Source organism: Osmerus eperlanus, chromosome 9 (assembly GCF_963692335.1).
Source record: "Osmerus eperlanus chromosome 9, fOsmEpe2.1, whole genome shotgun sequence".
Classification (NCBI taxonomy): domain Eukaryota; kingdom Metazoa; phylum Chordata; class Actinopteri; order Osmeriformes; family Osmeridae; genus Osmerus; species Osmerus eperlanus.
The window spans coordinates 8,737,507-8,751,562 of record NC_085026.1 but is presented as its reverse complement, the minus strand read 5'-3'; the positions used below and the strand labels follow the sequence as shown (position 1 = coordinate 8,751,562).

The following is a 14,056-nucleotide window of genomic DNA, read 5'->3' as shown; positions in this document are numbered from 1 at the left end:
CCCCAAAATAAGTAAGAGTGAGAATACTGCAGCATCAGGATGAATACTCGTATGACGTATATTAGTGTGTAAAATATAACCCTAACCCTAATAAAACTAGGCTACATTTGTCTGACTGTTGAATTGACTTCTTTGTGTAGTACAAAAAAAAAAAAAATTTCAATGTTTGGGAGAACACAGAGGTTGGTTAACAAATAATACAGATCCTGTGGATTTAACTGGCATGTAATGGAGAGATAAAACACCATAACCGCAATAAATAATCAATGAGCGAGCCCCTCTGCTCCCTCCCCAGCCGCGATATCACCATGAAAAACAAAGTGTCTGCAGCCAAGAAATCACCATATCAATGGCACATGCCATAACAACGCTGGCCCCGGAGTTCCTCCTCCAGATCACGCTAGATAAACCCCAAATAACAGAGAAATTAACAAATGCTTGACATTTGCTCAACATCCATTATTCTGACACTTCTTCAGAATTTCAAAAGGCTGAACGCATGCTTAATCAACATTCATATTCCCCCGGCGAGTCACAGGCACCATATTGCAGCCCGCCTCGCCGCTGATGAAAACGACACATTAGGGCCCGATTCAGAAGCGTTCAGGGACTCCGAGTAGGGGAGTTTGTGCAGTGTGTGTGTGTGTGTGTGTGTGAGTGTAAGACACTTTTCCTTTTTAAACAAATTCCAAAATAGTAGCATCTGCCACACTATCTCTCCTCACTCCCCCTATCCTCCCACCCTTCACTCAAACTCTGGCCATATGCAGAATGAACTAAATGGTGTTTTAAAGAGGAGAATAATCATTACCTCCCAAATTCATTCATACGGTAGCAGCACACAGGGACCAGAAGTCCATGACACTCTTACTCTTTCTCTCCCTCTGTCTCTCTCTCTCTCTCTCTCTCTCTCTCTCTCTCCCTGTTGCTCTGCAACTCTCTCGCCTCCACCCTCTCTCCCTCCCTCTGGGGACAAAGAGCAGAGGGAGTGGGGTCCCTCCCGAACTGGGGGAAGCCAGGCGAGGCCTCTGAGAGCAGCAGCCAATCATTTCCAATTCTAATACAGGGCCAGAGAAAGGCCTGATGGGACTGATGTCACCCCCCCCCCCCCAAATCAAACCGCCCCCAGCACTGCCTGCCTGTCATTGTGGCCGGGGAGCAGACACAAGGCAGGGCACCCTGGCCGGACGGGAGGTGGGGGAAGAGAGAGGGAGAAGGGAGGGAGAGGGGCGGAGGGGATGGTATTTGCATGTCCCTCCATTGTGAGCAAGGGGGTGAAAAGTGACAGCACCGTGTCCAATTGTTTTCCCCCCCCTCAGAACAGCCCGGGCCCGGCAGGAGAGGCCCAGGCTGACAGATGACTCCCAACATCTGTGTTATGCAGGCGATACAGATGAGGGGGCCACGCATCTCCCTCTCTCTGTGTCTCTCTTTCTCTCTCTCTCTCTGTCTCTCTCTGTCTCTCTCCCTCTCTCTCCCTGTCCCTCCTTCTCTCCGCCCCCCTATCCAGGGACTTCCCCACACGAGAGAGAGACTGACAGACGTCCCGTGGAAATCAGCCCATCACAATCATTATCGTCAGGGGCTCGGGTACTCCTCCCACGGAACGCCCTATCAAAAGCTATGATTGCCAATTGCTTTTCTGCTCAAACACAGATTGAGGGGATGCAGGATATTCACCTCTGCCTAGTCTCGCATGACAAACGGACAACTACAAGTGTGGACAAATAATGGGGACAAAATAATAATATTATCTCTATAGAGAATTTGTACTTTGAATTTTTAGATTACAGTAAATTGATGTACTTTCACTATTTTGGAAAAAGCAGTAGTAGTGGTTTCCTACCTATTGTTCTGTTCCTACAACAGATGGTCCTCCACTCTTGTCACCAAACAGTAGGGTAGTTTACCCCCCCCCCATATCCCATCCCCCGTATTTCTCATAGTAGGCTAGTCCACGTGCCACCCCCCCCCCCCCCCCAATCCCCCTACACCATCTATGCTAGTCCACTCCTAGTGCCAGGTCCATGTTGGCTGATCCCCTCCTGACTGCCGCCCCCCCCCCACCCCCCCACCCCCCCTGCCAGCCCCAGCCTGGCCAGTATTTACGCAGGGCTCCCACACAGTCCAAATGTGTGGGGGGCAAGGGGGGGCTGACTGCCGTGCCTGGGCGCATGCTAAGAGATGATGGATGGCCTAGTCGATATGTTATGTCTTAAGAGCCCGATTTCCTGCCAGTCCAATCACTAACCCTCCAGAGCCCGGCCTCAGCTGATTGGACAAGCAGAATAATTTTGCAGGCTGTGAAAACAGTGCCGCCGTGCCTGTCTGCCCTGCCTGGTGACGAGACTCAGGGTTTTCAAGGAGCAGGGGCCTCCCTGAGAACGGTTACGGTGAAGGAAATAAAAACAATAACGCCAAGACTAAACAAGAGAGCCAGCACCGCTGGGAGGACGGGGCCATGCAGAAATATAGGAACGAAAAACCTTCAAATGTTTTCTTTTAATTATCACCCCCCAAAAATGGCTCTTGGAAGCATACCATCAGTCTGAGTTTGGGTTAAGGACATGGAACCCCCATTAGGCTAGTGTGAAGGATTTTAAACAAGAACAAAAAGACAACGGTAACCTAAGGAAATATATCTAAGCAACAAATAACCAGGCAGGCAAGATTCACCGTGCACATAACATATTCTGTAAAACGCTGACGACTGAGAACAAAGGCATGTTCAAGGTAGGCAGTGTTCTCCTCGGGGAACCCTCCAGGACCTTCTCCTAGTGGTGATTAGGGCATAATGGTAGTAGGAAGCTCCAAATTCATGCAACTTTGCCAGTGACCTCTGTGGGATCAGCAGTGTCCTGGTGGCCTTGGGGGATTACATGTGTTACATTCAATAAAGAGCGTCCCCTCAGTGTCAAGGAGAAATGCAAACACCACCATTAACCCCCGCTTAGACTCCCAGGCAGGCAGGCAGGCAGTCGGCTGTATGACAAGTAGCCAACGTCTAAAACTCTAACAATAAAAGGGCAAGTTCTACAACCATCAGGTCATCAATGACCATGAACACATATCACATGAAATTATATGAAAATAAAATGTACTGTTAAAGCCTATACACAACACAGATATGGCTGGATACCAAGGCTGGACATGTTCAACAGTTATTTTGGTTTTATTTTTATTTTACAATAAACATTGTCATATAGCCTGGCAACTTTAATGAATTTGTTTTTGTTATAAATATAACAAAAAAGTAAAACTGCTGTAAGGGTATGCGGCATGTTGACAATATAATGATTTACTGTAGGTTACATTAAAATCTATGTATCCTTGACATCTACCTCCGTGTAACAGCAGGCAAAATACATCTGTAAACTGGGAGGGATGGGACACCAACTTGGTTTATACCAATCATGTCATTGCAACAATATGATATTGAGAGGGCGGGGCAGAACTTACTTGGGAAATCTTTCTTTCAGAATCTTCATGCACTGACGTGTCGGTCTCAAATTATCAGTGCATCTTACTATTTCCTTATATTCAGCACGAGACAGCTTCATTTTTGTTCAGCCGCACCTACAACGAGTATATGCATCTCAGGTCATATGTTCAGTCTGTAGCTATGGCAACAATAAAGCTATCTGAGCAATCAGCTGTTAAACTTCACATCAGATGAAAAAGGTAAATCGTCTCCTTGTTAGCTTACCAGCTAACTGGCTTTAGGGCAACGTACCACTTAAATCCGTCAATATAACAATTACGTATCACCTACAAACCCACTGTTAACAATTCCGCATCATACGAAAGAAATACGATTACATTTTACGATTGTATATGTTCGAAAAACTGAGTAATTACCATAAATACGAGGAGCATGAGTCTGACAACTTCCTGATTGGTTCCCGCGAGCAAATTGAAGCACCAGCATCATAATGAAAAACACCCCGATTGGCCAATATTCACTAAAGTTCAGTAAAGCGGCATGTGATAGGAGCTGACGTCGGAGATCCAGCTCTGTGCCCTGCTATGTTCTACAAGCCACAGGCAGGATTTGAGACGAGTAAAATAGAGACAGAATTTGAGTTTGCTTCACCTTTTACAGTACTTGCATCAAGAAAACGCTATATTACAGTACATTTCTCAGATACAAATATGCTGAGAATAATTCAATGTGAAATTAGAACTTCAGTCATTACAATATTGTATAATGTATGCACGTAATTGTCGTACATAACCAAATGATACAAAACACAGGTAAATCACCCAAAACACTGCACTGTTAAGGGAAGAACGGAAAAGTACTTGTTTTAATTCATAATTTTGTATTAGCATCAGCAGTCGGCCTATCAACTAAGCAAACCAGAAATGTGAGGCCTGTCTGCAAGCAGAAATAATGAAGCAAAACAAACTTTCTTTATGTGATCATCGTGGCACACTTGCTGTCTTATGCATTCTCCAGCAAAGAGGTAAAAGTACTGTGGGACATCATTTATTTATGTGTTATATCTCCTTTCATTTGAACATGATAGTTTATACTCTCAGTGCCCTTGGCAAGAACACTTAAATTGAATTGTGGATAATGATAAGTAGACAACACTCTAAAGGTCTGTAAAAGGAGTGTCACTGAGCTTAGTGCATAAGTGTGTGCTTGGGGTGAATTGCCCTTCACTGAAGTGGCATATACAGAAAATAATGTATTTATGCCCTTGGCAGGAAATGTTCTCATCACACTCTAGATGTAATGACAAATGCGTACAGACTCAGGTTATAATACAAAATCATAGCTAGAGTGAGGGGATTCAGTTAAAACTACATAATATATAATTTTCTATTTAAAAACTAAGATTATCAGACATTGCTACAAATTATTAAAGCCTTATGTATTCTCTGTTGAAAGACTAGATTAATTAGTCAAATATCCCTTTCAGATCAATCATATTTTACAATGGTCTTAAAGTCTAAAAAGCTGTCTAGTAAGCTGTGCTGTGCTAAACTGCACTGCTTTGATGAACATTTGTTTTTTCTAAACAGTTATTTACAGGACACCAATAAGAGGGAACACTTTGTTAGACATTTCAGTGTAAATCTTATTTTATTATTGCTCTACATGCAGGACAGTAACACAGAATAACTTGATTTAAAATCTAATTGAAGAAAAAAATACATTAACTAAACTCTCATTTATGGCGTCATCTTCCCGACCATAAAAAAATCCCTCCCTGAAATTCCGTTGTTGTAGCACATATCTCTAGGTTTTGCCAGCAGGACACATGAATGAACGTGATCTTCCTTTCATGCTGAACAATGCAGCCGTGAGCCAGACTCCCTATCTGACCTGTGGTGCATCGGAAAGAAAGCCCGATTGTTGCCGGGCAGTGTAGTATGATGGCTGTGATGAGCCGAGGTCCAGGCTGACGTGCACCAGCGTGGTCCTGCACTCTAAAAGGGCTCAGTGCACCGTGAGGACTTCAATGGGAAGCTGTGTACTGGGGATCGCTGGGATCAGATAAGACCTGGGCCTCAGAGGCGGTCTAGTCTGATTGGTCTAAAAGGCTGAGGTCAGGGGCGGCTGGAGCAGTTTACCCATCTAGGTATCAAAGGATCAGGGCTTCGGTGGGGAGCCGCGTGTGTCATAGGTAGAAAAGGATCAGTGTAATGTGATGGTATAAAAAGATAAAAATCAGGGAAGGGGCACGGGAAGTGTACTGTAATGGCTCCAAAGGCTGGGATCAGAGGTTGTTTGGGTGTGTGTGTGTGTGTGTGTGCCGCTTGTGTGCGTAGTGGCTATAGGGGAGCCACAGCGGGCTGCGGCTGAGGAGAGAGGCGAGGAGATGGAATGAAGAGGATGCACAGAGGAGAGGAGATGGCTCCGGAGCCAGCATGGAAACAGGGCAGGGGTACACACACACGGTGCCGTTAACCAGCTGTGAAGCCCGCTCACAGTGGGGGAGGAATTTACAAAGAAAGCCTCCCTCTGATATGCAGGAGAGGCAGCGGTAATCTCTGCTTCAGCGCTCTCCCTACACCATTGTAGTGCTAAGCACAGTACCACTAATGGCACTTTTATACCTTAATGCCTGGGATGCATTTACATTTTGCTTGCTTGCTTGCAGTGAAGGGTGAGTGGCTAAGTGGGACTGTTTGTTTGTGTGTGTGTCTCTCACAGACTAGCGCAAATCCCCACAGAAAGTGCTATTGTACGTTTATTGATCTTATCAATAGACGACTGTTTAATCCCGATGACTTGCCAGGTTGTTTGCCATTTCGTTGTTGTAGTCATTTCCCTTCCACATCAGACTGTGTTTAAGGAAATTGCGCCCCCCTCCCCTCCACCACACACACACACAAAAACACAGACACACACATTTTTCTGTGCGTCAGTGATGTTACTCACCATAGAAAGAGAAGACTTAGAGGCAGATGAACACCAGCAATGATGTCTAAAGTTTCTTCTCTTTTTTCTATATTTGTACAGTCAGTGACTTCACTATTCTCCACCACAGAATTGCTCTCCGGTCTTTAGGGAGTCTAGACTCTCAGCCCAAAAAATCACAGTTTAAAAGTGAGGCAAGCCATAACCAGGAAATGCCTGTAGTATTAGCAAGGTATCGGATTCATACGTTTGGAGAAATACAAAAAAACTGCATTCCCCCAACAGCATGACTGCCCCCTGAAAATCCCACATCCCATATTTTACATCAAGGAAGACATGACATGTGTTACACTCCAGCTTTCAAAGCAGTTTTTTTCATTTATTTTATTATCCTTTAATGAATTTAATTAGAGGGCAAGTAATTAAAAACAATTGTGCTCAGCACCCCCATCTTTCCCTTTCTGGTTGTAAATTGCTCTAAACAACATGTGTGGTGTGAACAAATTTACTGGATTAATAGGGGATAGATAATATTTGGGGATTGTATTTCACACTAAACGGCTGCAGGAGAAAACAAAGGCTGCACCCCAGGCTCATTAATCATAGTCAACGGGCTGGCCCGGGTGCAATCTGCATGACGGAGGTGGAGGCACATGCTGCCGTCTAGGTCCAGGTTTCTGGATTCCCCCTACACACACACACACATACACACACACACACATACACAGAGACACAAACACCCCAATTTTGCCAAGACGCTAACGTCACGTCAATCACAGATAACACGGTGATACCCCAACTGAGGAGAGGGACGTGCTCCCCAGCCGCCCCAACTGCCCCCCCACAACTACCACCCTCAGTTAGCACTAATTATACCAACATGGAAATAAAAAAAACAGAAACTAATATTGCATTGATTTACTCCAAAGAGACTACCTATATTTGTAGGCTTGTATCAGTGTTTCCTTGGTTTTTACAATGGTGTGTTGCAGACTAAGTTGTGTAAAATATTAAGTAACTGAGTTTTGAAACAAGTGATTTATGGACAATATTTACTGATATATTTGGGTTTATTTCAACAAAAAAAAAACGGACCCAATTTACTGTAGCACAATGAATAATACTACAACTTTGTTTTTTTCGATGCTCTGGGAGTAAAATATCCTTATTCCATCAAAAACTTTAGCTCACTGCTCTGCTGTGCAGGGCCTCACTAAACCATTTTAACTGCAGATAATTGGGTTCAATCGAGATGCAGTGAGCTTCAAAATGAAGCAGATTTTCACAAAGCTCCAATCTCACCACTTGCTCCACTCTCTGAATTCTAATTATCTCATTGTGAACTTTAAAAATAAACTGTATTTTAATAGCTTTTTAACTACATAATATGTGTGTGTGTGTGTGTGTGTGTGAGAGAGAGAGTGTAAGTGTAGTGTATTTTGTTATATGCTTTTTTACCACCTGCTTAGGGAGGGGGGGAACATTTGCTCCACACAATAACATACACTCACGAACACTAACACAAGCATGAACTGGGATTGCATCTGGAATCCCTCCACCTAGGCTCATGTTGCGTTCTCTCTCCCCATCCCCAATATCCTGGAGGCTTTTTTCTCATTATCAAATATTGTTTGATGTCTTTGTTTCTTGACGATTAAGCGCGGTCAACAAACACGAGTCTGTATTGTTTCAAATGTAATTCTGGGGCCCACTGAGTGGCGGGCTGGTTGGTACACCCATATTGTATGCATGCTGTTTCTCATGCTCAACTGTGATAGGAGGGGACACACATTCAGAACTCTATGAATCCTCTTGGAGAATCATTATTTAAAGTCTACAATTTTTTATGGCTGTTGTAATTCACAGCATTGAGCTCTGGGTCAGTCGTAATAGAGGGTGTTTTCCATACCTGTTTAATTTAAACACATAAGAATTCAGTAAAACTATGTATTCGTTTATGAAATTGCGTAAATTACCCTAATTCTGTTCCTCTGTCTTTCAGCAAAAAGATAGTTCAACAATTAAAATATGCTGTGGTCATGTGGGTCATGTGGGGAATCATGTAAGTGTTACAATAATCTTCACAGGGACAGATAGCTTGCTTAAGGAACATAAGATTTATGATATAATTGACATTGTAAGCATACAAATAGGAAAACAACACTCTACTATAATGTCAGCATGTCAAAACTATATTGAATACTTGAAATATCTCTGTGTCTGAGCCTGAATAGGAGCCATTGTATCTGTCTAATGACATTATCCTCTGATATTTGGAGTGAAAGAGAAATGGCAGAAATGAACAGTACCATTGTCTGCTGTCTTATTTAAACAAATTGCAAGTGCAAAGAGAAGAAGAGAGTGAGAGAGAGCAAGAGAGAGAGAGAGCAAGAGAGAGCAAAAGAAAGATTGAGGGGTGGAAAAGAGATACAGAAAGGCAGAGAGAAAGGGTGAGACAGAGAGAGAGGAAGAGAGAGAGAGCTCTGTCAATGAAAGGTTATGCTTTACCCCGTGTGTTTGCATTGTCAATAACTGGAGAAGGCTGTCAGGAAAGTGGGGAGATAAAGGTCAATAACTCTGACAAATGTGTTTGTATTTGTACACTCCTGCTGATAGCACAGCACAGTAAGCGTCGGGCGTTGACTCTCACACCACCCCACAACAATAACACAAATAATACGGCGCAGAGCTCTGGAATACTCATTATTACAGCTGCAAGAGAGAGGAAACCTGAGGATGCAGTTCAAACGGCAGCCATTGTGTCACTCAAACATGTCACAGCGGAACGAAACGAGCCAGAGACTTTAGAGGCGACAGCAAACAACAAAAAGAAAGAAGATTAGGATGCTTGATTATTACGATGCTGGTCTTTTTTGATATCAGTGAATAAATATTGTGGTTAATCTTGTGTCAGTCATGGCTTTCTTGAGGAATAAAGCAAACACTTCCATGGATCAGAATCTAGTTATACAGTTCCTTTTAAAACACACAATATACAGATTTCCATACAATCAATGTTTTAGAATGTCTATGTCATAGAGCATACTAACACATGTCATAGAGCATACTGACAAATTAAAAAGTGTGATAAGAGATGTTTTTTCGTTTTGTTTTTGTCATTACATGAACACTTGTTTTTATTCAAACAATGTGTGCATAAAATAGTCAACAAATAAACATATTTGATTGGATTATCTTAATTTTAGCCTCTGCTAAAGTTCCATGCTGCTTAATTAATCTTTCATGATTCTTACTGAGTTTCTTTTTTTATTGTCCATTTACTGTTTATCTGTGGTCCTGAGTGCAGCTCAGTACATTTGCAATTAACACACTTCACTAATTCATGAGGAGCATTGTGAAACTAACGAAGGCCATAACTTCAGACGTCACCCCTGAATATTGTTCTGCTTTTAATTGCTCAAGGAGGAGGAGGAACCAGAGAAGGAGGAGGAGGGGACATGTTTGGTGTATGTGCTATTTGGTTGCCATGGTGAGCCAGAAATACTAGGTCTACTTCTGACAATTTTATCTGTGGACTGAGGTGAATGAAGGTGTCAACTCCCTATGTTAACCCTGCAACGGGACTGCACTGTTTTTAACCATTAACACACAACACAGTAAAAGCACACATGAACAGTAATCTGAATGAGTAACAGTAATCTTAGTCCATTTTTATAAGAACACACATTTCTGTGTCATTTTTCCTCTCTTCAGCAATGAAATTGATGATGTATGCCATTCTTTTTTTAATGTCCAGGTAGGGCAGAAAGGTAAAGCAGAAATGTATACATATTATCAAGGTCTAAAATAAATGCATGATGTAAATGTGAAACATATAATTGCCGTAGAAAGTATTTTATCATTGTTACTATGGTGTTGTAGTAGGAAGCTGTGATACACTGGAATGAATTGAGAAGCTTATTGTATTTTCTGGGGAATATCAGGAAGGTAAAAAGACCCCTAGATTTGCAAATGTTTCCCATTGTTATGAGCAGGTACATAATGCAGAATGTTCTTTTAGTGGGTATATTAATTCCACGGGGGAAAGAAGATCCCCTTTCGTTCTGTCTTTCTTTCTTTCTTTCTTTATCTCTCTCTCTCTCTCTCTCTCTCTCTCTCTCTCTCTCTCTCTCTCTCTCTCTCTCTCTCTCTCTCTCTCTCTCTCTCTCTCTCTCTCTCTCTCTCGTTTGTTTGTTGGTCGTGGTGCTTTGAGGTTTACATTTCATGTGATTATGTAAATGCCGAGCTGTTCCTGTGCATTACGGGCCAACACATTGTCAAGATCTTTTGTAAAGCAGTCAAGTAGCTATTTCTGAATTATTTTATTATCTGAGAGTGCAACAAAGAAAGTCTTTTGTTCACAGTTTGCCGCACACACACCACCACTAGCACCTCCGTCCGTGACTTACTACTGTCCCCTAGTGGCTGTTGACTCCCCCCCTCTCTCTCTCTCTCTCTCTCTCTCTCTCTCTCTCTCTCTTCTCTCTCTCTCTCTCTCTCTCTCTCTCTCTCTCTCTCTCTCTCTCTTTCTCTCTCTCTCTCTTTCTCTCTCTCTCCTTGTCCTCCAGGTCTTTCAACAGTCAACCTGTGTCCTGCCCTTCTCTTTCTTATCATACGCAAACATTTAAAGGGCTGATTTGTTGTATTGCATGACAGAGAGCTCCAATTATGCATTGCTGTGTCCACAGCTAGCTTTGCGTTCAATGGAGGGTTTAAACAGTGTCAACAAAAACAGGAACCTGGTGTTTTAAGGCCATTGTGAAGCCGGAGCTCATGTCAATATGGTATTGTTTCCTCAGAGTGTCTTACCGAAACCTTGCTGAGAATGTTATCAGACCTGTGGAATAGGGTGTGCTGATAATTGTGCTAAAATGTAAGTATGAGTGTTTGGACAAGCCCTCTGCAAATGTACACATGGAACGGCACTGGATGCTGTGGTCACCACTGAGCAGGTTTGACAGCAACACAGGACAATTTTTTTGTTGTTGTTTTTTTGTGTAAAATTCGAAATTACTTTTAGCCAGAATGTGAGATTTCTCTCCAAAACGATTCAAATCCCTCAGATCCAAAACAGCTTCCTTCTCGCATGCCTTCATTTCCCAGAACGGTGAGTTCCCCTGTCCCTTCGGCAGATCTCCCTCCACTAATAGAATGCTTTTTTACACTCACTTGTTTTCTTGTCCTGATCACTGCTTTTGCAGCCTTAATTAGTGTGATTACCTGGGCCTGTGAGTTATAAATGATGGGGTGAGAGGGTCATCCTGCCCTGGCAGCACATGGACAGCCGCGGACACACTCAACCAGTCAAGTCACTCATGTCAAATGACCAATTAAACAGGTTATAGGGGATGGCATGTCCGTCTCCAGTGCCCCAGTGCCTCCTGGGAAAGCCCTCCAACGAGGGACCTATCACTCAGACCTCCAATCACATTCATTCATTAGGTTAAGATGCCTATCAATTATTCATTAAGAAGGTAGCCTCTGGTTTAGTTGAGAAAGTAAAAAGCTTATTGTAGTAAAGGGTGATTAAGACTGGGATTTTTTATATATTTTTGAATGTTTTAAGCCTTTAAACGCAGACAAGCAAATGTGATTCAGAACTGGAATGGGAACGTCAGGTACGCACTTTTTTTCATACATTTTAATGTGTTTAGCCTAGCTTCTCATTTAGTACAAACCTGAAGTCTATATACATCCAAGTACTGCACATACAAGCACTTTATCACTTTATCAATATTTATATATGCACAAATGTGTTCAGGTTTTGTAAGCGTTAAAAGAAAAAGCGGCACCTGGTCGTTTTTTGTAAACATATCAGTGTTTCATTATAGCAGTTGTCCCTCACTTTGCCCTGTGTCTGAACCCACCTCTGAACTACAAGGCTGAAGCACCCCATATCTGATTTATGTCTCTCAAAGAGCATCATCAAATCACCTTGACAACATTGTCCCTGCCACTCCACTCCCTCTCTCACTTTGTAACAATGTTGTACTCATGTCTCTCGCTCTTCTTTGCTCTCGATCTCTCTCTCTCTCCTTGTGGTAACACCTCCCAGATCCACACATGCACCACTCTGTAAAATCATTTTTATTGGAATGTTAAAAATCCCTCTGGGGATTTTTAGAGCAACTTTTTGAGAGGAGGTCCTGACAGTAAAGTGAGGGACTGACCAAGCCCTGCCCCACACTGAAGTGTGTATTAGACACACATTATATACACATTTTATGACCTGTCCTCTCTATTTACTTGATAGCAGTTCATATCCAATATTTTTTACTTTACAATTATTTTTGTAAACGTGTTATTTTTAAATAATATAATAAAATTGTTGGTAGCACTACTAACATATTTTCAATTTGAAAATAGGCGATTATGTCATCTGTTAAAAAGATAGTCTGCTGCATTGACTGCTTGTTCCATATTCCACCCCCCAAAAAATATGTCAGGAAATTAGAGAAATACTGAGATAATTCTGTTATTACCTCAGTGATTGTGATATTCAGAGTTTCAGAGATAATTGTCACTGATGTTGTCTTTGTATTCTGTTCTTATGTGAACACTGACAGCTAAATCATTTTCCCCCAGTGGGACAATACAGAAAACCTTGAACAGAGAATTATTTACAGCTTCATTTGACAGGGGTGACCTCTGACCTCAGAAGTGCTGTTCAAAGCCACAGATTGCATTCATTGGTGCTGTGAGGGATGTGTAAATATGCCAAGTAAACACATTTCTCCTTGTCTGTCTTAAGATGTTGAGTTTTGTTTGTTATCTATTCAACTTACGTAATATATCAATTATTGATACGCTACAATGTGTGTCTTTGAGTATGTGTACGTCCTTGCAATTTTGTATGTTTACATGCTTGCATTTGTGCGTGTACATTCTTGCATTTGTGCATGGATGTGTGTGCAGATTAATGTGTGTGCGTGTCCTACTGTCTTTATGTTTGTGTCTGACAGTTGATGATGGAACGTCATCTTTTTATTAGATTTTTATTTACATTCCTTCTTTTTTTTATGGCGACTCAAGTCAAAGATGTCTTTTATCTCTCGGTATAAGCATGTTCCCTCCGGGTTTGAAACTTTATGTCCTTGACAGTGGCGTATCACACACACAGCAGTGAAAAAATACAGTGATCAGAACAGAACATTCCAGAACACTTCCTAGTCTCAGGGAGGGATGTGATTTGCCCGACGCTCCCATCTGATGCTTTATATAAACCAACACCTCCAGGTGTAAGAGCAATATGCAAGTGTGGCGGTGTTGTCACACCACACGTCACTGCTTCACAGGTTATAGGATTTCACTGCAAATATTGATGCACACGTGACTTCTTTCTCAAAGTCATATTCAAGAATAAATATTATGACAGCCTGACAGAATCCAGACCTTTCACGTGAACTTCACCTTTGAGCCTAAACAGGCAGCAATGCATGATGCAATGACAGCTCCTCGAGATGCCAGCAGGAACATTTATAAATCCACCATGTGAAGAACTATTCATAAAGTGTTTGTATTGGAAAATGTGCTCTCATTTTATTATTTGGATCTAAGTGACCATCTGGTCTAATCCTCAGATGGATACTCTGAAATAACGGAAAACTCGGAAAAACTTGAATCCCCACTCGTCATTTTACAATTGCGCACACACTTTTTAATCTCCACAGATTACTTTAGTTT

The 14,056-nt window shown here is 42.2% G+C and overlaps 1 protein-coding gene across 2 annotated transcripts in view; it reads right to left on the bottom strand.

The window, feature by feature from the left end:
• The window catches only part of cdin1 (CDAN1 interacting nuclease 1), a 60,241-nt gene extending 56,302 nt beyond the window's left edge, over positions 1-3,939 (bottom strand). Inside the window, exons 1-2 of one of the 2 annotated variants that reach the window (XM_062469434.1) lie at positions 3,859-3,939; positions 3,460-3,576 (exon numbers count right to left, since the gene is read on the bottom strand). In XM_062469434.1, the coding sequence (XP_062325418.1) occupies positions 3,460-3,560 (101 nt within the window). In that variant the 5' untranslated portion in view covers positions 3,561-3,576; positions 3,859-3,939. Of the gene's footprint in view, positions 1-3,459; positions 3,577-3,706; positions 3,825-3,858 lie in introns of those variants that run through there. The other variant, XM_062469435.1, reaches the window with a different exon arrangement.
• Positions 3,940-14,056: the final 10,117 nt, after the last annotated feature.